Consider the following 23,210-nt stretch of genomic DNA (forward strand, 5'->3'; position numbering starts at 1 on the left):
TGTTTCACATCTGTGATGGAGCAGTTGCAGTGAAGGAAAGGCTGGCTTTGTGAAAGGCCTTTTATAGACCTTGAGCTACTGCAAGACCTTCATTCATTCATATAAGTTCCATCTCTAAAATATTCATTTATGTAAATTTATTCAAATTTTAAATGTAAATTAATTCTTTTTTCCCCTGCCCCTGACACAGTGTCAGAGAGATGATGTGGCCCACCTGCCAAAATGTTTGGACACCCCTGGTCTAAAGCAGTGATTTTTTTTTTTCCAGGCAGTGTGCCATGACACATTGGTGTGCAACAAAAGACCTGCAAATGTGTTGCAGGAGTTTAGAGCATAGCATTGAAAATACAGGATGTGCCTCGTTATCCACTGGGGTTCTGTTCTGGAACCCTTAGTGGATACCAAATCAGTGGAAAAATAGCTTTACAGAACCACTTCTTTGCTCCTCTGTTGTTACCCCAGAACGCATTGATATAGACTCTATACCGCATTCAGCTACTAGATGGGGTGCATATTGGAATCCAATGGAATAAAATTATAATTATTTTACAGTGCAAAGGTAGGAAATTGGATTATGGTGCTTCTTTTCCTTGTTACAAGGCATCGCTTTTAAATGCCTGGATTCACTGATACTTTGGTATCAGTGTAAGTCAAATTAGTGGATACCAAATCAGTGGATAACGAGGCATGACCTGTAACTGAAAATCTCTTCTGGGTTCTGCAGCTCTGTTTCTAGGGCAATTGTCTGTAGTAACAAATTGTCCCTCTTCCTCTGTCGGTAGAGCCTCCTGGAAGAATCTCCTGGAAGCCAGAAGTGACATCACAAGAGGCGAAGACTATAGAGGTCAGTGTGTCATGAAAAGAAAAGCCTTAAAAATTGCTGGCCTAAAATGTACAAGTGTGTTAAAAACTGAGTGGATGTGATGGCATTGCTCCATGATGTTGGAGCAACTGACCAGAATTTTTTTTAAAAAAAACATCTTTTCCAGGACATTTGCTTTGATCATTTGGCAACCCTAATAATGGAGTGAGGGGAAGCCCTAGCTCTTGATTTGGACTTCTCTATAGCCTGTGGTTTGATTTTTTTTACTTACTCTGTAGGTGGTGTTCTGGGATGCAGTAAGGGGGTGTGGGCCTCACCAGGTGACGGCATGGGGGTGTGACACCACTGCTGGCCGAAACTTTTAAAATCTTGGTATTTTTGAATAATACCATCTTGTGATATCATTCGATATGTAATTTTGCGCAGAATGCAGTGAAATAAACCACATTGAAATATCTTGTTCTATCAAAAGTTATAGCCACAAAACCAGTGGGGCAGGGCAATGGTGCATCACCATGCCCGCTGTCTGGTGTGTTGCCTCGCCCACTGCATGGGACGAGGCCCATCATGGGGTGATGTTCTGGCCTCCTGCAAACCTCAGTGACGCCACTGCCGAGATGCACTTTTTTGCGGGGCTCTCTTACAACACATGTTCATCCAGGTTGTACGGAGGCTGGTGTATCTATGTATGCAAACTTTTGTGTGTGTGTGTGTCTAAATGTGTAGTGTATGCAGTATATATTTCCTTTCTTAGAATGAGCTAAATTAGTGCAGATGCCTTTCCACCCACCCTCCTTCAACCTCTTGGCTTGTACAAGAGGAGGCTAGTAAACAGGATTTCTAACCTTGTAAACATTGCTGTGTTTTGCGCCTGTTGATGAGTGTGTGGTTTCTGTTAGATAGAGCTTATCACTTTGAACATCCCGGGGGCGGGGCTGAGCTCATTGAGCTCTGGGAAGGACCTGGACCTCTGCATGTTGTGTCTATAAGGTCTGTGAATTCTTTTTTCTGTGGCAATAACTCAATTCAATGGACAAGAATTTAAGATCTGTCATAGTGATCACAAGAACAAATCAGAAAAATCTTTTTTTTTTTTCAGAACGCAGGAACAGAAGGGACTTCTCCCTCTGTTTCTTTCTCAGAGCCAGTCCCCAAACCTCTGGACACCTGAGGCAAAATACTCAGAGCTGTGCCCCCTCTTGTGATGTGCCAATCTCCACTCCTTGGATTGAAAAAGGAAGGGGGGGGGAATGTTACTTTAGCCTTTGTCTCTCTAGGGTAGTCTGGTAGGACCACCCTATATTCCAGAGTCACAAGGAGAAGAACTTAGGAGCAAAGGGGTATATTTTTGCCTGACAGAATCTGAGTTATAGTGGTTCCTGGTGAGGATGGATCATCGGCCCCAAACCAGTCAGCTATGTCTGTGACAGGTGTCTTCAAGTAGAGTCTCCAGTTCTGGTTGCCACATCTCATAAAGGACATAGTGAAACTAGAATTAGAATCTGAAAAGGTGCAGAAGAGCAACCAGTGATTACTGGGCTGTGGCACCTCCCTTATGAGGAAAGGCTACAGCATTTGGGGTTCTCTAGTCTAGAAAAAAAGGTGCCTGAGGGGGGACATGATTGAGACATACGAAGTTATGGAGACAGAATGGGCATTCTTTCCCCTCTTGCACAACACCAGAACCAAAATTGAGTTGTGGGAGAGTTAGAACAGACAAAAGGAAATATCTCTTTAGCCAGTGTGGAATTAGTCTGTTGAGCTCCTTGCCACAGCATGTGGTGATGGCATCTGGCCAAGATGCCTCAAAAAGGGACAGATTTCTAGAAGGAAGTCCCATCGCAGATTACAAGCCATGAACCAGGAACTCAGGGTTCCAGAAGTAGGCCACCTCAGAATGCCAGATGCAGGGATCTTATCGTCTTGTCTGAAACATCAGGTGGTCCACTGAGATACAGGAAGTTGGATGCTAGAAGGGCCTTTGGCCTGATCCAGTGGGGCTGCTATTATGTGGAGTCTGATGTGGATGCAGGGCTAAAAGCGCAGCTCTCAAGCCAGGCTGTAAAGTACCCCGACCCCTTCCTTCTGGCTTTACTTTTTTCTTCTTTCCGCTGCAGACGGAAAAGGAGGTTTAAGCAGACCTTTTCAGGTTTTTTTTTGTTTACTGCAAGCACCATCTTTTGCCTGTTCCAGGTTTGTGGGCATGACTGCTGCCACCAGAGGTGGCTGCAGTACCTAGGAGCTGGTGGTTTGTCCCACAGCTGGGGCTTTACTCTGCACCCTCCTTCTCCCCAAACCAGACCTGCTATGAAGGACAAAACAGCTGTGCTGCCACATCTTGCCCATTACCGCTTCTACCAGTGCACTACCACATGGTTGTTGGCGCCAGCTACCACCTGCCATACAATGAAGCACCCCTAGTGCAGGGTGACCAGATGTACTCTTTTTCCAGGACCTGACCCCCCCTTTTTTTTTAAAGCCTCATGTCCTGGAAAATAACTTAAGTATCCTCCTTTTCCCAGTGAGCAGGCCCTGCTGAGTGGGCAGTGTATAGCCTTGTAATTAATAAATTATATGAAATATAGTTTTAAAATTAATAAATAATATAGTGTTTAACCACATGAAATCAATTTTTAGCTTTTATTTTGTCATGTCTTACATTTTTCTTGGATGTCCTCTTTTGCAGATTTTCTAGCAGCACCCCACTTTCCTGGCTCCATGAAGTTAATGGAGCCTGTACCTTCATTCACTTGTATGGAGCAAGGAAAATGATTCTACTGTTGCCTCTCACAACTCGGATCCTGATGCCCGAAAGGTCTAGGGAATGGGGGAGGGCTATCCTTTTGGGATAGTCCTTTGGACTCTGTTGCCTAATCTAGGCAGTGGGGCTGCCTGTTTGGGTTGTTCAAACCTTGAGAGCTTTGATCTGGTTTCTCAGTTCTCAAGAAGCAGCCCTGGCTTCTGGGGCATATTTGACTCAGTGATTCATACGGAACTGATCTCCATTGAACCAGAGCGAGTGCTCTCTGCTGTGCTGTCTCATCATTTGTTTTGCAAAATTGTGCCAGTTAGTCCCTTTTTTCTCTTCCCTTGGTTAATATCTCCTTCCTCTGAATCATCATAAGCTGCAGTCACTCAAGCAGGGACTGGAAGTGAAGCAGGAGGTTTTGTCTCAATGATTGTGGGGCAGGCAGACCTGCAGCAGGGAAAGCAGGTAGACAGGGAGAAATGTCAAGAAAAGCTTTAGGTTTCTTCCTGTTCAACATGAATTGGGCTGCAATCCTATACACACCTGGAATTAACTCGGGTGCTTTACACAGAGTGAAAAGGTAGGTCCCTTCTGCAAGGAGCTTACAGTCTAGATACTGACAAATGTGTAAGCAGGGCAAGTCTATGCCATGTCTTTCATTGCACTACTTAATTTATTGCATATTTGTCACACCCTTCCTCTAAGAACATGCATGGTTCTCCTCTCATTTTAACCTCCCATGAGGTCAGTTAGGCTGAGAGATACGTGGGTCACTTGGTGAGCATTAAAGTTGAGTGGAGACTTGAACTCAGGACCCCTACTTCTACTCTGACACAATAATCACTACACTACACTGACTCTTGGAATGACCCCTTGCTGCATGACTTCAGTCACATATAGGAAGCACATCACTGCTTGCCCACCTCACAGGGTTGCTGGGAAAATGCAAGGAAAACCTGCATGCATGTATTGCTCATGTACAGAAAGTCCTCACTTAAAGTTGTCTCATTCAACATTGTTTCATTTTAAAGTTGTGAAGCGGTTCTCAATCTGTCCTCCGCAGCAGCACACGGTAGAGCTACTGGAAGCCACTTCTGGATCACGCCAGGCCCATGAACCACATCCTCAACCTTGTCGAGCCCCACAATGCCTTGCACAAGGCAATCTGGGACACAGCAATGCTTTGCGGTGGGATAGGAAAGCACTCTGCAAGCCCACCACTTGAGAGAGTGTTACTGAGCCCAGCTAGGGGAGAATGGGTTTCTTTAAGTTATTTTGCTTAAAGTTGCAATTTCCAAGTACCTATCAACAACTTTAAGTGAGCCCTTTCACATGTTGTTGCTGGCTGGTGAGGTTCATTTTGAACTGTTCAAAGCATACTGGGAGACCACTGCATTGCTCTCATCTACCCAAAGGCATAAACACATGGTTGGCAGGTGGGCTGCTGCAAAATCAGTGAGTGTGTGCAAGTGGAGGAAAGTGTTGGGGCTCAGTCAGTGATGTTGGTGGGAGAACTGTAGGGGCATTATAAGTACAGAAGAATCGCCCTGGTGCGTACAGCTCCATTTCCCTCCCCCCCCCGCCGGGAATGGCTCCGAAGGGAGGGGCCGCTTGCCTGCCATATTGAGGCTCCCTGCCATGGGTGCTCCGCCCCCCTCCAGCTATGCCACTGCAGGCTCCCATCCCGCTCACCATTGTCCAGCTCCCCTTCATTGGCTATAAATTAAATTGCAGGGATTGAATTTCTGTGTTGGGGTGAGAGATCAGAAAGCCTCTTCAGTCTTTAATCTGACACTCAAGGATCCCTGGTGGAGGAAGTCCAGACAGGGCTGTGTCCTCTGTGCCATTTCCATGTGGAGTCTGGGACGGGTTGAATTAACTTTCTACAGTACCCCGAACGCTGAAGAAGAGAATTTTATCTCTTGGCCAAACATTGTTGGCACCTCTTAAAAGGTTCTCTCCCAGCCTCCCCCAGCAGTGGAAGGAGCACTTGGGATTCCATCATTCTCCAAGCAGTTCCCAGCCATGATTCACCTGCATAAATGAATGAACATGCAAAGGAACAATGCTGTGCTTGGAATTAATTTTAGGGGGGCCACCCCTCTTAAATGTAGGATTTTTAATTAAGTCTGCCTTGTAATCTTTTCTCCATGCTTAGTTTAGGGTGTGCAACAGTGGTGTCACTAAGGTTCATGTCACCCCTTGTGGGATGCCAACCCGTCGCCCCCCATGCAGTGGGTGGGGCAACACCCCAGGTGGTGGGCATGGTGAGGTACCATCACTTAGCCCCCACTGGTTTTTTGGCTGTACCTTTTGATAGAACAAAGATAGAACACATTCTGCATGAAATTACGCATTGATTGATATATAACATACTGGTATTATTCCTCCAAACTGTGATTTTAGTGATTTTTTGATCACTAGTGGTGTCACACTCCCCCCCCCCAGGGTGTCAACTTACTAACATCTTATTGCAGCAGTTCTCAAACTTTTAGCACTGGGACCCATTTCTTAGAATGACAGTCTGTCTAAGACCCACCAGAATTGATGTCATGGTGGAAGTGACATCATCAGGCAAATTAAAACAAATAAGTATAAATAATTAAAGTAAAACTAATAATTAAATAAGCAGAAGCCAGCCCTGTTCCACCAAGTGAATTTCCTCTGTAGCCTGCCTGCAATAACACCCCCCCCCCTCCAAAATCAGTAAGGTTTTCAGCCCTACCCAGTGCCCAGTTCAATTTAAGAACTTCTGTTTAAACCAGATCACTGTCAGGATCCACCTGGCTTTTAAAGTCTCAAAAAGGTTCACCTTATCAGCTGAAGCCTGTTTTGATCCTACTTAGGGGGGGAGGCTGCCTTCTGGAGCACTTGTTTAGCTCCAGGTGCATCGGATCAGGACCATTCTGGTAGCCTTGCACTCGCCTTCTCCTGATCTTCCACACCAGCCAAGGCATGTTTGCTTACTCGCGAATGAATGTGACCATGAGGCTTCATTTCGCTTTCCATAGGGCTCAATACATTCATGTGCTTGGAGGGAGGGACTTCCTTCTCAGGTGTTTTTGGGGGCTGCATTCATTGGATCAGGACCATTATGGTGTCATTGGATTCCTCTCAGCCTTCCGTTTCTGACGGACTAAGGCAAGTTTGCCTACTCGCGAGTAAACATGCGATACGGCTCACTTTCACTTTCTCTAGGGATGCATGCATTTTTGTTCTCCAGTTTTTTGACCATAACTTTTGATAGACAGGAGATATTTCACTCTGGTTTTTTTGCATTGCATTCCGCTCAAAATTTCACATCCAACGGTATATAATATGAGGGGGTTACTCCTAACCACTGCGATTTTAGCACGTCACCCCCAGTGCGCGTCACCCCGTGTGCGTCACCCGGTGCAGTCTGCACCGCCTGCACCCTCCTAGCGATGCCACTGGCATGCAACTATCTTTTTTCCAAAGTCTGGACACTGATAAAGCTGCATGCTTACCTGGGAGTAAACCTCATTGGACAGAATGGGGCTTAGTTCTGAGCAAACATGCATAGGATTGCAGTGTAAGTGTATTTAAGAGGCAAATAAATAGACGCAGTTGTATCCCTGCTTGGCTTTTTAAAACATGACTGTTCATCACTGCTGAGAAATGCAGAAGCTAAGACTTTGGAGGACCTTTGGAGGACCTCCAAAGAAGGGAGTTTTTGCAGCAGAAATCCTAGAAACCTAGGCTGTGCAGGGTGATTTATCTGAGAGGGGCTATTTTGTCTACAGGGAAGTGAGTCAAAGAGGCAAAAACCACCAGTGACCGAGACAAGGAGTGTGCCAAACCCCAAACCAGATTCCCAGGCCAAGTAACCTACTTTCAGCAGCCAGCCAAAGGGAGGGACCGAGATGGAAACTGCAGGCCTGGGGTGACGCTCCGAGACAGGGTTAAATTCAAGCAGATGGATCTGGTCTCAAATCCTCTGGTAAACATTGTTGAGCTGCAGCTGCTGCTCCGTGTTCAGCTCGTGAGCCATCAAATCTGCTCTCCGCCATCTGCTGCACAGGCTTCTTCCAGAGCTGGCAGTGTTTCTCCTTTGCGGGGCGTCTGTTTGCACAAGCATCCAAGTGTGTCCTTTCACGTGTCCTCCGAATGCTGACTTGAGATGATCGTTGCATTAGGATATTAGCTCTTCATTAACTCTCTCCCTCCCCCCTCTCTTTTATTTTTCCCCTTGTAGGTTCTTGGTTGCTGGAAGGGAAGACGTGAAAATGAATCTGGGTCAGGCATTATTTCCACTCCTGCTGCTGTTGGGAGCAATTTCCACTTTTCGGTGCCAGGTAACACAAGTGCCAGTGTGTGTTTCTCTTGGCATCTTCTGCCCTTCCCTTGCCAGCTGTCCTGGCATATCAGAAGGAAAATGCGGTTTGCACACTAGATCTAATTTCTGGGGGGAAGGAGGTATTTTTGCTGATGTAAGTGTTGGAATCCAATTCTTAATTCAGATCTTAAGGGCCATAATAATGGGATGCTGAATGCTCTTTGGAGAAGAGTCACTTATTGAGCATTGCTCCATCTACAGCTTGAGATTTTGGTGGCAGAGATCAGGGGTGCCTGAGTTCAGTGGCTTGCTGTTCTTTATATTGAGACATATCCAGTTATGCATGGGATGGACAGAGGGATTTCGTCCCGTCTCACACAAAACAAGAACTGGGGGGGGGGCATCCACTAAAACTGAGTGTTGGGAGAGTGAGAACAGACAAAAGAAAATACCCAGTCTGTGGAACTCCTTGCCACAGGATGTGGTGATGGTGTCTGACCTTTTAAAGGGGATTGGACAGATTTCTAGAAAGAAAGTTCGTTATCACATGTTGCACATAGCCATGATGGCTACGTGCGACCTCCTGGTTTTAGAAGTAGGGTACCTCCGAATGCCAGAAGCAGGGGAGTATGGGATGCAGGTATCTTGTTGCCTTTTGTGCTGCCTGAGGCATCTGATGGGCCACTGTGAAATTCAGGGGACTGGACTAGATTTACCTGATCCAGCAGGGCTCCTGTTATGTTCCAAAGACATATCAGTTGATGTTGAATTGTAAGCAGCAGTGCTACTGGGGCACAACTTAGATCAGGGGAGGAGCTCAAAATAAATACCCCCTCCCACCTCTGTGCTGCAGGCCCATTCCAAATGCACACCTGCTATTTGTGAGTAAACTGAAAGGTGCTGCTACACACTGCCCAGAATGCTGCAGGGCCCCGGAGACTGCATGGCTAAGTGAGGAGGTGCTCAAACTAAGGAACCCTGCCTGAAGTCACTGTTGTTGGAGGCCAGTTGAGTTGACTCCCTGGAATGGCTGTACTGATGACCTGCTGTGCCATAGTGCGAAAGAGACAACAGTGGTGTGTTGCACTGGCATAATGCAGCACTCTCCTCTGCACTTCCTCTTTGGGTCTGCCCTCCCTCTTCCTTTTCCAAAGCAAGAAGTAGGAAGAGCAGAGGCTGGCACATCCCCAGGTAAGGGGAGCAGAGTTTGACACTCCGCCTCTCACTGTGTGGAGAGATCCTGGGCCAGTCATGCACTCCATCTGTGCTGCAAACTTCTCCAGCACTTGGGGAGCATCAATGCTCAGTCACTGACCTTTCTCTGACAGCACTTGGTATGTTTCAACAACTCCTTTCTTTCTCTCTCTCCCCGTAGGAGCTTCTTAAGCTCATTAAGAGAGGAGCTCGTGGAACTGGATCAAGAGGTAAGGAGCTGAGATGGCTAATGAGCTTGGCTGTCATGGCCTTTACCTTGGGTGTATTCTCCCCTTTGGAGTGGGTCACAAGGAAGAGGGCAATGTCTGGGAATAATAAGCAGCTGCTCTTTAGAAATTGAAGGATGGAAGACAAAGAATACTTGGCATTTACATAGCATTTTCTTGAGTGTGAAGAGCACTTCAGCTATGTTGGTGTTGTCCGTACAACCACTCTGAATGGCAAGTATATGCCCCTATTGCAGCTGGGGAAGACTGGGGGAGCTGGGGAAGCTGAGGCTGAGATGGAGAGGCTCAACTAAGGCCACCAATGATTCCATGGCAGGGGTGAGATTTGAACTGGGAACATCTTGACTTGCAGCTCAATCTCTTAATGATTGTGCTTCATCAGTTCATGGCTGCAGTGGGCTCTTTCTTCCAAGGGGCTGTCCTTTCTCTTGCTTGGAGGCCTATGAAAAAGTGGGGGAGGTGAAAGAGGGGGCAACACCACAACTGCAAGAGAATGTAGAGTTCCCCCTACCTTTCGTTGTGGTCCACCTTGGCAGAAGCCTTCATGAGCACAAAACAGCTTCTATCCTTGAGGCAGGCAGAGATTGAAGTACACTGGCCACTTGCATCCTGCCCAATAAATCCCATGTTTTGTGCACCTCCCTGAGGCATCACCTCCCCATTTTGTGCCTTCCCAGGCTCATGTAGAGACCCGACAACCCAACGAGCTTACCAGCACAGGGAGAGCTGGCTGCGCCGAACCAGCAACCGAATTGAATACTGTCGGTGTGAGAGGAGCCTCAGCTACTGTCATGCGGTGCCCGTCAAAGGTGGGTCTTGGAGGGGCACCTATTTCGTGGCATCAGTTTAGCCCAGTGACTTTTCCTTCTCAGGGCACACTGAACTCCATGGTCTTTGCCTCTTGTGATGTCATTTCGGCTTCTTGGAGACTTGTCTGGGTTTTCTGTTTCTAGGGCAACTCCTGTTTCTAGGGCAACTCTTCCGGTGGAGAAAGAGGGACAGACAATTTGTTACTACAGACAGCTGCCCTAGAAACAGAGCTGAAGAACCTGGAATGGTTTTTCAGCAATTTTCAATTGTTGTGCTACAAACCCCATAGCATACCTGAGGACCTTTCCTGGTATGCCAGTATGCCATGGCACTCCGGTTGAAAATTGCTGGGTTAGCCTGTCTGCATGTTGAGCTCCCAGACTGTCATTTTCATGGCAGTTGCATTTATTGTTTAACACCATGTACATGCATAGTTCTGGTTCTTTGTTTATGCCAGTTATGCTATTCTTTAAGTCAGTGTTATTTGTCATTATGTATTAATTTTGTTGGATGCATTGTGAGCTGCCTCAAGACATCTAGGATAAGACAGGATAGAAATCTTTAAACCAAACATTATTTACTTGCTATATCAATGGGTAGCACTTTGGGGTGTTTCAAGAGTGTGTGGTCTTGTTTTAAGCCCTACAATCCCATAAAATGAGCCAGCCCAGCCCAAGACCTCCCAGTTCCAAGGAGTTGGGATGCCGAATGCTGCTCCCTCTTGCCTGGTGATGTGCCAGCTTCTGCTTCTCCCAATCCCTGGGTTGGGAAAGGAAGAGGCAGACACTCTAGCCCACCTTTCCTCCACACTTCCTCTTTTCTGTCTCTCTTCCTTTTCCATTCCAGGAGTTGGGAGGAGTAGGATGAGCAGTGGGTGGGTGGACAGAGGCAGGTGTCAGTCTGCATCCTGAGGCAATCGCCAGAGCCAGCCTATTTATTGGATGAGTTGAGCTTGATTATCCCCATATTGCAGATGGTAAGACTGAGGCTTCCAGGGGCAGATATATGCCTATCATTTGCATAGAAGCAACAGTGGGAGAGGACTCTGTACCTTCTGCTTGTCAGTTTTCCAGAGGTACCTGAGTACCAGGTACGTGGTAGGCCACTGCAGGGCACTGAATGCTGGGCTCTTGGTTTATCCAGCAGGGCTCTCCCTTTCTCCTATGTGGTGCTTTACAGATTGGCAGGTTTCTGCCTCAGGATGCCTACAATCTAAATTTCAGTGGAAGAGGAGGAGACATTCAAAAGGAATGGAAGAATTACCAAGTATGGGGAAAGGGGAATTAATATGTTCAATGCCCCAAGCTTCATGACTATTAGGGATGAGGGATAAGCCGAAATCTGTCATGTGGATGTGGCACACAAGAGCCTGAATGGCCATGAAAGGGGAAACTGAGGCTCTCTCACTTGTGCTTTGTCCAACAGCCTGTCCAAAGCAACAGTGTCTCAGTGGGGGCCGCTGCTGGCAAGCTCTGTACTCTCCCAGCCACGTCATCTGCTTCTGTCCCCCAGGATTCTCTGGGCAGCACTGCGAGATTGGTGAGTTTGCAACCTTGTGGTTGAGTGCAACAAATAGAAGGAGGAATGGGCCCAACCCGGACAGTCCTGATGCCCTCCCTGCATGTGACAGAGCCTGGGTTTAGCTTGATCAACTGTCTTTATTTCACAATTAAGATGGACACTGTTGCCTACAGTGGGGAAGCTGTTTGGGGGGGGGGAGACCCCTGCTGTGTAATTAGCACAGGATCAGGGCTGGAAACCCTTGCTAAAGAGTGGGTTCTTTGCCAGCAGAGGTGAGATCAAAAGGGCCAGGCTGGCCTTACAGGGGAGGGAGTTTCACAGCTGCAGCTACCAAGGAGCCCGTCTTCCACTAACCTTCCTCAGCTGGCTCAGGACTCACTGCCCAGTGCCAGTTCTGCTCCAGACCCATGCGGCTCCTGCAATGATGGAGCCACTCTCCCCTTAGGATCCTATTGCTGTGCTAGTGCAGGTCTGTCCCAAGGGTGGGTGCATGTGCAGAGTGCCCTCAGGGTTTGCTAGGACCTGGGTCTCAGATTCTGATGGGGCAGGGCTGAACTAATAGAGATGCTTTGCTTCTTCTTGGTCAGATACCAAAGCCCTGTGTTACGAGGAGGTGGGGGTAACGTACAGGGGGACCTGGAGCACGACTGAGAGCGGATTCGAGTGTGCGAACTGGAACAGCAGCGCAGTGGCCCAGAAGCGATACAATGGGCGCCGGGTGGATGCTCTACAGCTTGGGCTGGGCAACCATAACTACTGCCGGTAAGAGAATCGAGTGTGTAGGATTGTTCCATCTCTCCTTCTTCGCCTGCCTTCTTATTCCCAAACATGCACGTACTTTCCTGTGTCCAAATTCTACCATGAAGAAATGTTGCCCTCTTCAGATACAGGTATGCGTCTCTTAACGACGGGAATACGTTCTCTGAATCCTGTTGTTAAGCAAGTTCGTCGTTTTTGTGAAAAATGCTCAAAAACTTAACTTTATGGTGGTGTTGTTTTCAACAGGAAGTCCCAATGGCCTCTTCCGGGTCATGCTGGGCCCCCACAGGCCTCAGAACGGCTTGCAGAAGGGTCTGCAAACTGTCTGGTTTTTGGAAGCAAACCAGAAATAGCTTCCTGAAACTTCTGCAGGGCATCCTGAGGCTGGGGGTGGGGGGTGGGAACCTGGAAAAAGTCTCTGGGGTCTCCTGAGGCCTGGCGGGACCTGGACGGGGCCTCTGGGACCTCCTAATGGCAACACAACGGTAAGGAGTTCTCAGCTACCCGTAGGCATAAGTTAAATGACGGACTGTTGTATATGTGGCTTGTCGTTGGTTGGAACGTTGCTAAGCGATACACACCTGTATATTCTGTTCAGCACTAAGAGGGGATTAGTCAGATTTATAGGGGGGGGGGAGAGGTCTCAAGCGCTGTTGCTCATGAAGGCTGTGTATGACCTCCAGGTTTGGTGACTGTATGCTTTTGTATACTAGTTGCAAGCACAGCCGGCCCATCCATGTGGCCACCTGAAGCGGGTTGCATTGGCAGCAGATTGCAAGGGGGTGGCAAATTTACGTTGACTTTCACCCAGAGTCTGCTGCTGACACCTCCCTTCAACCTGCCACCAGTATAAGCTGCACTGATCTGCCTCACACTTACTTGAGTAAGAAGACGATCATTCCCCTCCTTAATGTGCTCCTCGTGTGGTGCCATGAAACCTGGAAGTGTGGGACTTCTGGTTTCACTTATGGGGCAGAGCATATGCGAAAGCCCCTGCCTGTGTGTTAAATGGCCGCCAATGTCCTCTCCCTTTCTTCAGAAACCCAGACAAGGACTCCAAACCCTGGTGCCATGTTTTCAAAGCAGGAGCATATACCTGGGAGTTCTGTGGCCTCTCTTCCTGCTCCAGAGGTAGGTCCAAAGCTCCTTTTTAGTGGAAAGGTCTGGATTATGCCATGAAAGTGTTGGGGGGGGGGCACAGCAGAGTGAGGGGGTAAAGGGGGCCAGGGGACTGAATGTTCAACTCCCTTATTGTACTTGAGCCACGTGTCCCACAGAGGAGATGTGGGACTGTCTGAGTTCAACCTGCTGTTTTCTCTTGCCTGTTGCAGAAAAAGACAAGTGTGTTTCAGGAAGGGGCACCGACTACCGAGGCAGCCACAGCGTCACAGAATCGGGCTCGACCTGCCTGCGGTGGGACTCCAAACTCCTCACCAGCAAGATCCACAATGCCTGGAAGAGCAGTGCACAATCACAAGGCCTCAGCAGCCACAACTACTGCCGGTATGACATGTTCCTCTTTACTGCAAGGGTGCTCAGCAGCTGAAGCAGGGGCAGGAGGTCTGGTCTAGAGGGTAGAGCCTCCGTCTGCCTGAAGATAACATCCACAAGGTCGCCAGTTCGAGGCCACCGGCACCGTGCGACCTTGAAGCAGCTGGCAAGCAGCAGCTGAGCTGTTCCATCTGCTCGGAGCGTGGGAGGATGGAGGCCAGAATGTGAAACCAGATCGGAGTGTAACACCTTGAATGTAGTGGTTCTTGAAAGAAAGAACCTTCTTTCAATTTGTAAAAATCCCTGCGTGGATTTAATAAGCCTGCCTGTGTAAACCGCCTTGAATAAAGTCTTGAATAAAGACCAAGAAAGGCGGTATATAAATACTGTATATTTATTTATTTATATTTATTTACGCAGAGAGTGCCCGCACGGCAGGCACTGTGGGGAAAGCTCAGCCTCTGAAATAATCCTCTGCCTCTTCTGTCTTGCAGGAATCCAGACAACGACACCAGGCCGTGGTGCCACGTGCTGAAGGGTGACAAGACGCAGTGGGAATACTGTGATGTTCCGGCTTGCTGTGAGTGTCCCCCCTTTGCTCCTCCAAGCTGAAACCAGTCACTTCTTCTAGTCAAATCCCTTCCTGAAATTAACCACTTGGAGCAGTGGTTCCCAAACTGTGGGTTGCGACCCCGTTTCTGGTGGCTTGCACCAGTGCTGCCGGCTAAAATGTGGATGATTTGGAAGTTGCACCCTGGTCATGCTCACACCGTGTTTCCCGATCGGTTTCCCAAACTGCATTTGTCGCACCTTGTGATACACCGTTTAGGAAACATGGCACGGCACAACCCGAACAAGACTTCTGGGTCACCCGCCATTTTAGGTTGCAGCCTCCTGCCCTCAGCAGGCCCAGGATATACCATGGCCCATGCAGTGGGTCTCCAAGGTAATGCTAAGAAGCGTCAGGCTCAGCAGGGGGCAAACTGAGGCACTTGCCTGGGGACCACATGTGATCTTCTATCTAGATCAGTGTTTCTCAACATTTGTTCTCCATTGTACCACTTTACACGAGCCACCTATTCAAAGGATCATTGGCAGTAACTGGTAATGACATCATCACTAGATACTTCTGAGTAGGGGGGCCAGATGCAAAGTGGCAGACATCAGGAAGGGCTTTTTTGAGTGTGGAAAAGCCTGCTTTGGAGCTCTGCCCACCAAGCTGAGCCTCTGAGCACTGTCTGTGTCGCATTCCTGGTCTCGCTCCCAGGCAGCAGGGGTCCCACAAGTACCACCAGACACCACCTCAAGTATCACTGGTGGTATGCATACCATTGATCAAGACCATCACCTTTCTCAGGAGCTGCCTGAGAGACAATATTGGTCTGTAGCTAACGCAAAACTTTATTTCTGTATTTCTTCCCTTCCCCAACCTCCATCGACAGCCACGTGTGGACTGCGAAAGCACAAGGTTGCCCAGTTCCGGATCAGGGGAGGCCTCTATTCAGAGATCCAGTCCCACCCATGGCAGGCGATTATCTTTATCAACTTCCGAGGGCACTATGGTTACCAATGCGGTGGGATCCTGATCAACTCCTGCTGGGTCCTGTCGGCTGCGCACTGCTTGGAAGAGAAGTAAGAAGCTGTTTTGTGCCACTCCAGGGATGTCAAACTCATTTCATATAGTGAGCTAGACAGCATTCATGGAGCCTGGTGAGGGCTAGAAGTGACATCATTAAGCAGATGATGGCTAGAAATAAGCACCTTCATCTCACATAGAAACTTATGAGCTGCAAATGACAGAAGAGAAAATGTGCAAATCATGATTTCAAGGTGGGAAGGAGCTCAATGATCATGGGGGCTGGATAAATGGCTTCCGGGGGCCACATCTGGCCCATGGACCTCATGTTTGACATACCTGCTCTAGCCCAACTCTAAATGGAGGAAGAGGACACTCCAACCCAGCAGTTCCCAAACTGTGGGTTGTGACTCATTGGTGGGTCACACAGGGGCGTAGCTAGAGTGTGGAAAGACATGGCATTTGCTCTGGGTGCCACTTGAAAGGGTGCGGACTCGCTGTGTAAAAAGGAAGCAGGCATGAAGAAGCAGCTGGGAGAGCAAGATGCGTTCTGAGTGGAGTGATCCAGGGAGAGGGTGTGGCCTTGTGGACCTCAATATGGAGTGCTATTCTTTGGGGGGGAGGGGTTTCAGCATCCACAGGACTTTATATGAGGGGGTGAGTACCTTTTCCTCCCTCTGTCGCCAGAAGAGACTCTCATCAGGATGTACACTCCTCCAGGCTGTCTCCTCTCTTCCTCTTTTCCCGCTTACCCTACTAACTCAGAACAGAGCCTCCAGTGATGGAAAGACCAGATCACCATTGCCTCGAGCCTTGAGGCTATTCCCAAATCCGAGAGCTGCTCTCTGCCCTGCAAAGAGCTCAGCTCCTGCAGTTTGCAAGCTTGTGTAAATATAGGGAGAAAAATGTTTGAGCAGCTTTTTTTCTGGTTATTATTACTTTTTAGATTTTTTTTTAAGTGCTGTCAATCTAGGTGGGTTCTGATGGTGTCGTTTTTTTACAAAGTGGGTCCCAATGCTAAAAAGTTTAAGAACACTGCTCTAGCCCATCCCTCTGGTCCACACTTCCTCTTCCCCTCTGCCTGGTTCCAGTCCAGGGATTGGGAGGAGCAGAGGATGGTGCAGCAAGCTGGGCCTTGCAGCCTGTTAGCAGAAAAGCATGGACCTTTGGCGCTTGTGATTTAGGAGGAAAATTGTAATGTCCTTACAAGTGACCGACAACTCTTCTGCCTCGCACAGGTTTGATTCCAAGCGCCTCAAGATTGTGTTGGGCAGGACTTCTCGCACAAATCCCGAAGGGAACGAACAGCAGTTTGAAGTGGAGAAATACTTTCTGCATGAGAAGTTTGACAGCCGGATCTTGGACAACGATATCGGTGAGACGTTTTTGTAGTCTCCTGTTAGGGCCAGACATGCCCGTTCCAGCCTCTCCATCTTCACTCTTGATGCCTTTTTGCTTTTGTCTTTTTCCTTCCAGTTCTGTTGAAACTGAAGCCCATCTTTGGGGAGTGTGCAATAGAAACGGACACGGTTCGCCCCGTCTGCCTCCCAGAGCCTGGACTGAAGCTGCCTGATTGGACAGAGTGTGAGGTCTCGGGATACGGCAAGCATACCCAAAGTAAGGATGGGTGTACTCTCCACAGCTGGCTTCTTTGGACCATTGTGAGAGCTGGGCTAGGGACAAGGGTCCACAGTTCTTGGCTGGCCTGAGTTGCCAAGCCAAGTGTTTTGTTATGGGCTCCGCCTGCTCCAGGTGCCTCTGTCAAGCAGGGGCCAAGAGGGACCTCCATCTCCCTTTTCTATGAGAATGTGAGGTGTGAAGTTTTTGTATTTGGCCCTGTGCGACCAAGATGCTCCAAGTGTAAGGCACAGTCCCAGTGTCTGGGGCAGTGATGTCATGACATCGTGTGACATGCCACATGATTTCAATTCTGACCTCTTAAGAGTGGGGGCACAAAGCCCCAGCATCTCCTCTGTAACTATGCACCCCCCCCCCGGTATAGTCCCTGGGGCAGGTGCCTAGTTACACTTTTGGCTGCAGGTGCTTGAACCAATGGGGGTCCAAGGAAAAGAGAGGGAGCCCACACTTCTCTTTTACATGGGAACATAAGAACAGCCCCACTGGATCAGGCCATAGGCCCATCTAGTCCAGCTTCCTGTATCTCACAGGTGCCTCTCTGTCACCCCCTTTGCTAAACTAATTACTATGTAAAAATACAAAGGCATTTCCGAGGCAGATAAGCTGCACTCCGAAGCCTCCTCGGACCCCTCCAGGCTTCTTGACACCCTTTGCCTTAATGTTGCACCCCCCCCCCACTGCAGAAGAGATGGGGTGTCCGACCCTGGAGCGTGCCTGCAGGGAGTGGAGACAGCCAAAGCGCACTGGCTGGGCACACTGCGCAATCCAAGCTCCCTTCCAGCAGCCCGAGGCTGCAATCCTAGCCACACTTTCCTGGGAGTAAACCCCATTGAACTGAATGGGACTTACTTCTGAGTAGGCATGCTTAGGATTGGGATCCAACTCCGGAATCAGTTCCTCTGGCCTTCGTTTAATTTCTCTCCTGGTCAGTGCACCTGAGCATGGAAGTCAGTTCCTCTGAAACTGATAGGGCAGACTTCCCAAAAGAAGTCTGAGGGTGGAGGATGCGATCCTAATACGACACACACTGACTAAGGAGGAAGCCCCATGGAAATCAGAGAGGCGCTTTCTTCTGAGTAAGCCTGCATAAGTCTTCCCATTGCTTCGATTCAGTGCAAAGCAGCATCTGTCTGTTTTTTTCCCCTCCCCTGACTCCACTTTGGAGTCAAACGAAATCCCATTGATTTTAACACACTACAGTTTTTTTATACATAGCATAAAGGTAAAAAAAAAACTATATATGCAGTGTTATCTTCATTTTAGATGTCAAGATGTCAGTAAGTGTAAAGTCATGCACATTGGGGCAAAAAATCAAAACTTTAGATATAGGCTGATGGGTTCTGAGCTGTCTGTGACAGATCAGGAGAGAGATCTTGGGGTGGTGGTGGAAAGGTCGATGAAAGTGTTGACCCAATGTGCGGTGGCAGTGAAGAAGGCCAATTCTATGCTTGGGATCATTAGGAAGGGTATTGAGAACAAAACGGCTAATATTATAATGCCATTGTACAAATCGATGGTAAGGTCACACCTGGAGTATTGTGTCCAGTTCTGGTCGCCGCATCTCAAAAAAGACATAGTGGAAATGGAAAAGGTGCAAAAGAGAGCGACTAAGATGATTACGGGGCTGGGGCACCTTTCTTATGAGGAAAGGCTACGGCGTTTGGGCCTCTTCAGCCTAGAAAAGAGATGCCTGAGGGGGGACATGATTGAGACATACAAAATTATGCAGGGGATGGACAGAGTGGATAGAGATGCTCTTTACACTCTCACATAACACCAGAACCAGGGGGCATCCACTCAAATTGAGTGTTGGGAGAGTTAGAACAGACAAGAGAAAATATTTCTTTACTCAGCGTGTGGTTGGTCTGTGGAACTCCTTGCCACAGGATGTGGTGACGGCATCTGGCCTGGATGCCTTTAAAAGGGGATTGGACAAGTTTCTGGAGGAAAAATCCATTACGGGGTACAAGCCATGATGTGTATGCGCAACCTCCTGCTTTTAGAAATGGGCTATGTCAGATGCAGGGGAGGGCACCAGGATGCAGATCTCTTGTTATCAGGTGTGCTCCCTGGGGCATTTGGTGGGCCGCTGTGAGATACAGGAAGCTGGACTAGATGGGCCTATGGCCTGATCCAGTGGGGCTGTTCTTATGTTCTTATGTTAAGAGGGTTTTGTGGCTCCCGATGTTTTCTTTTCTCCGGAAAACGGGTCCAAGTGGCTGTTTGAATGTTTAAGGTTGCGGTCCCCTGGAGTAGGGGGAGGAAGAGTGATGGAGACGGGTGGCTGTTCACTACTTGAGACAACAGCTTCAGTTGGCCTTATGGGTAGGCCGGCCTGAGTTGCAGGGAGCTTTGTTTTTATGATTGCTGAAATGTAGGTCACTGAGTTGGGACTGGAAGTGTCCAGCCGCACAATTTCAACTCCATGCTTAAATAAACATCTTCCCTGTACTTGATTTCTTGCAGCAGTGGTCTGCTGGCTGCATTCCAAGCCACTCACTCATCGATCCATGTGACTGTGCCGTACATACACCAGACCAGACTTGCATCTGGCTTACATTAATGCATGCCAGAGCCCCTAAAATTGTGACCCCCCCATCTCAAAGAGCCTGTGAACTCCCCGCCTTCTCCAACATCTGTACTGGGACTTTCAAACCAAAACAAGGGGATTCAGCTGCAAGGAAAAAACAAGTTGCCAGAGTAGGGATGGGCAGCTTAGTTCTGAGTGAGGTGACAGGCCCAGATCTGGGCTGTACCACTTCACATTGCAAGTGGGAGTTCCTGTGACTGAGTGCTTCTCCATATGAAAATGCTCCTTGTGCACAGAAATGTGCCACGTCAGAAAGAAAGTTAGCATAGAACTCTGCTTCCAGGCAGGCCCATTTTTGTTTTCTTCCCTATTTTATTAGCTTCAGAACCACACCAAATAAAATGTGCACAGGCGGTTTCATGCATGAGCATCTCTACTGATGAGTCAAATCATACTGTCGAGCCTCTAATTTTCAACCCCTTCAAAACAAAGGTTGGTTGGCAACCTTCAGTCTCGAAAGACTATTCCCAGGCAGTCTCCCATCTAAGTACTAACCAGGCCTGACCCTGCTTAGCTTCTGAGATCAGACAAACTCCACCAAAGACGTGGCGTCTGATTGGCTAAGCTTGGTTTTCTCTCATTCTTCTTCCATATTAAATCGTGCAGGCCTGCTGATGTGCCAGCCTCTGCTCCACCCACTCTTTGGATCAGAAGAGGGGATAGAAAAGAGAGTGTGGAGGAATGGGCTAGAACAGGGGTCTCCAAACTTTTTGACCAGAGGGCTGCATCAAAAATCTGGCACAGTGTCAAGGGACAGAAGAATTTTTTTAAATATAAAATTTAAATTACATCATGTTTCTCCAAACACCAACACACACCACCAAGAAAGCACACTCTCAAATGGACCCCCGTTCCCCCTTCTTCCTGGCCCTCAAAACACACTCTGGACATGGCTGGTGCACAGCTCTGGTCGTGTTTGAGTGAGCCAGAGGCTCTCGGTGGCCCAGAGACTGGCCGCGGGCCAGTTAGAGGCTCGCTGTGGGCTGCATCTGGTCCCTGGACTGGGGTTTGGAGACCCCTGGGCTAGAACAACCAGATGTCCTCCATCTTCCACTCTGTGACAACACTCTAGCACACCACTCTCCTCCCCTCCCCTCAACGCTTCCTTTTGCATGCCTTACCCTCTCTTCCTTTTCGAAGCCAGGGAGTATTAGGAGACAAATGGGAAGACGTTGATGGGCACCCCTTGCCTCAGTCTGCCTAATAGGTGGGCCGGCCCTGATTATGTGCAAAAATGTTCTTCATTAATTCCCTTCCCTCTTGCCTGTGTGTTTCTGAGCCACCACCTGGCTGCTCCTGGTCTATCACAGAAAGGGACCTGTGCTGTTCCCCCCCCACCAATGATCCCATTCTGTTCTGCCAACAGCTTCTGCTTTCTTCTCTGAGCGTTTGAAGGAAGGTCACGTACGGCTGTATCCAGACAACCAATGCATTCCCCAGCGACTTGCTAACCGAACGGTCACGAAGAACATGTTGTGCGCCGGAGACACCAGGAATCTCGATGATGCCTGCAAGGTAACCCAAATTCTAAGAACTTTTGGAGTAAGTTGCAGGATCTAGACTCAGGCTGGCATTCTCTGGCCCACGGTGGCCAACCAGAAGCCTCTAGGCAGCTTGCAGATAAGATATCCTTTGACCCCCCCCCACCTGATATTCTGACATGCATAGCCTCTGTACACACTGCACTACTAGACCTTGTGACAGTGAATTCCACAGAGTATGTGCTGTGTGAAGAGGAAAACCTCTTTGATTATTGCATTATTTTGCTTTAATATTTACGGTATCTCTCTCCTATTAGCTGCTCAGAGGACCAAATTACATGACACTACATGTATTCTCTACTGAAAATCACTACAAAGCATAGTTACTACTCTAATTTTTAAATGGCTGTTTCATGAGGGCAATTCCAGTGGGAAAATGGCATGGAGGTAAAAGGGAAAAATTATCTCCCTGCTCTGGTCCCGATCCAGGTTTTTACCTCCTTGCAGCTTATACACATGAGTAAATCTAAACCTGTAATTACATAATGATGCATTTAGGCTGCAGTCCTGTGCATGCTTACCAGGGACTAGTTTCAGTGGGACTTCTGAATAGACATGCTTAAGATTGGGCTGTTTAGCCCTGAATGCTACTACATTGGCCCAGGTGTACTTTGGCCCTGAATTGCCCTAAAAAGTTAGAAGGAAAACATGATAGGCATTTTTGAAAAATACAGAAAAATTGTGTTGCTCATTGCTTGCTTAAAAAAAATAAAATTTCCCCTCTGCAGGGTGATTCTGGGGGGCCTCTGGTCTGCCAGAATGATGGCCGTATGACTCTTATTGGGATCATTAGCTGGGGTGAAGGCTGTGGAAAGAAAGACACGCCAGGCGTTTACACCAACGTGGTTCGCTATCTGGATTGGATTCGAGAGAAAATGAGCCAGTGATGGCATGAACAAGTCCCTGGAGGCTTCCCTCCCTGTTACCCACCCTGGATTCTTCTTGCATCAGGGAAGTTCTAGCGGATGCCAAAATGAGAAACTGTTTTCAGACATGTACGTGTGACACCAGCGTGGACTGGCACATGACAGGGGAGGGACTCATCGTCTTCGGTACCTTTCTCTCCTCAACAGAGGTGTTTAGGTTTTAGCCATTTCTGCCCAATGTTGCATATATGCAACAGGGATCAAATGTGTAAACCTGTGGGTTGGGCAAAAATGGGTTGACTGTTTTCTATGTCACACCAGTTTGTGTTGGACATGGCTGCACCCACCTCCTTCCTTTAAAAGCCCAAAAGATTGGCAGGAACTGCTGTTGGGTCATACATTAGTGCTCCTGAAAATCCGATAACAACAACAACAGTATTTATATACCGCTTTTCAACAAAAAGTTCACAAAGCGGTTTACAGAGAAAATTAAATATCTAATATCATAATGCGATAACAACTGCATTATGTGCTTTGGTGCGCACAGAGAAGCATGGGAGTAATGTTATGTGTCCACAGTGGGTGTGGATGCCTACTGCTTGGAACAGCACCCATTCACGCCTCTTCTGATCTTACGTAGATGGTGGCAACTCCTGGATGGAGCGGGGGGCAAAGCAAACAGAAAAGTCTTTTGTGTTTATTGTCTTGGGCATTTTGTACAAAGTACGAGGGAAATGGGACTCCCTGCTGGTCTTGGGGGGCCTTGGCACATGTCTTATACCTCACTGCTCTTTGGGATTCTGAATGGACTTCCAGGGTCAAGAGCACAAAGAGGACTCTGTGTTTGTGTGTGGTATATGTGATGGAATGAGGATTTGGCCCCCGGTGTGAGTTGCTTGGGCCAGCTGAGCTGCCATCTCTGCTTTTCCTCAATCCTGAGAATTGTTGACGCTTCCTTTCCTGGCAGAATTCAAAAGATTATTTTTATATTGCAGCTATTCAAACATTTCCGACATGCATTTTGAATGTTTTTTCTACTGTGGCCCAGAGAGACTAGTAGTCTGAGATTGTCCCTTGTGTGTATTTTTGAATACATTAAATTTGGTT

At 48.2% G+C, this 23,210-nt stretch overlaps 1 protein-coding gene across 1 annotated transcript; it reads left to right on the forward strand.

The window, feature by feature from the left end:
- Positions 1–780: 780 nt before the first annotated feature.
- Positions 781–23,210, forward strand: PLAT (plasminogen activator, tissue type). The gene is made up of 14 exons (XM_066639330.1): positions 781–844; positions 7,789–7,888; positions 9,245–9,293; positions 9,989–10,120; positions 11,547–11,660; positions 12,230–12,404; positions 13,441–13,532; positions 13,733–13,904; positions 14,387–14,472; positions 15,335–15,524; positions 16,707–16,843; positions 16,945–17,085; positions 21,063–21,211; positions 21,966–23,210. Exons 2-14 carry the CDS (start codon positions 7,820–7,822, stop codon positions 22,122–22,124), a joined length of 1,665 nt encoding a protein of 554 aa, XP_066495427.1. The 5' UTR covers positions 781–844; positions 7,789–7,819; the 3' UTR covers positions 22,125–23,210.

This window comes from Tiliqua scincoides, chromosome 11 (genome assembly GCF_035046505.1).
Source record: "Tiliqua scincoides isolate rTilSci1 chromosome 11, rTilSci1.hap2, whole genome shotgun sequence".
Taxonomy (NCBI): domain Eukaryota; kingdom Metazoa; phylum Chordata; class Lepidosauria; order Squamata; family Scincidae; genus Tiliqua; species Tiliqua scincoides.

Bases quoted from the DNA above. Each gene is read 5' to 3' on its own strand.
- PLAT (XM_066639330.1), top strand. From the start codon at position 7,820: ATGAATCTGGGTCAGGCATTATTTCCACTCCTGCTGCTGTTGGGAGCA. The intron at 13,905-14,386 runs GTATGACATGTT...TCTGTCTTGCAG, and splicing joins AGCAGCCACAACTACTGCCG to GAATCCAGACAACGACACCA. The intron at 14,473-15,334 runs GTGAGTGTCCCC...CTCCATCGACAG, and splicing joins CTGTGATGTTCCGGCTTGCT to CCACGTGTGGACTGCGAAAG.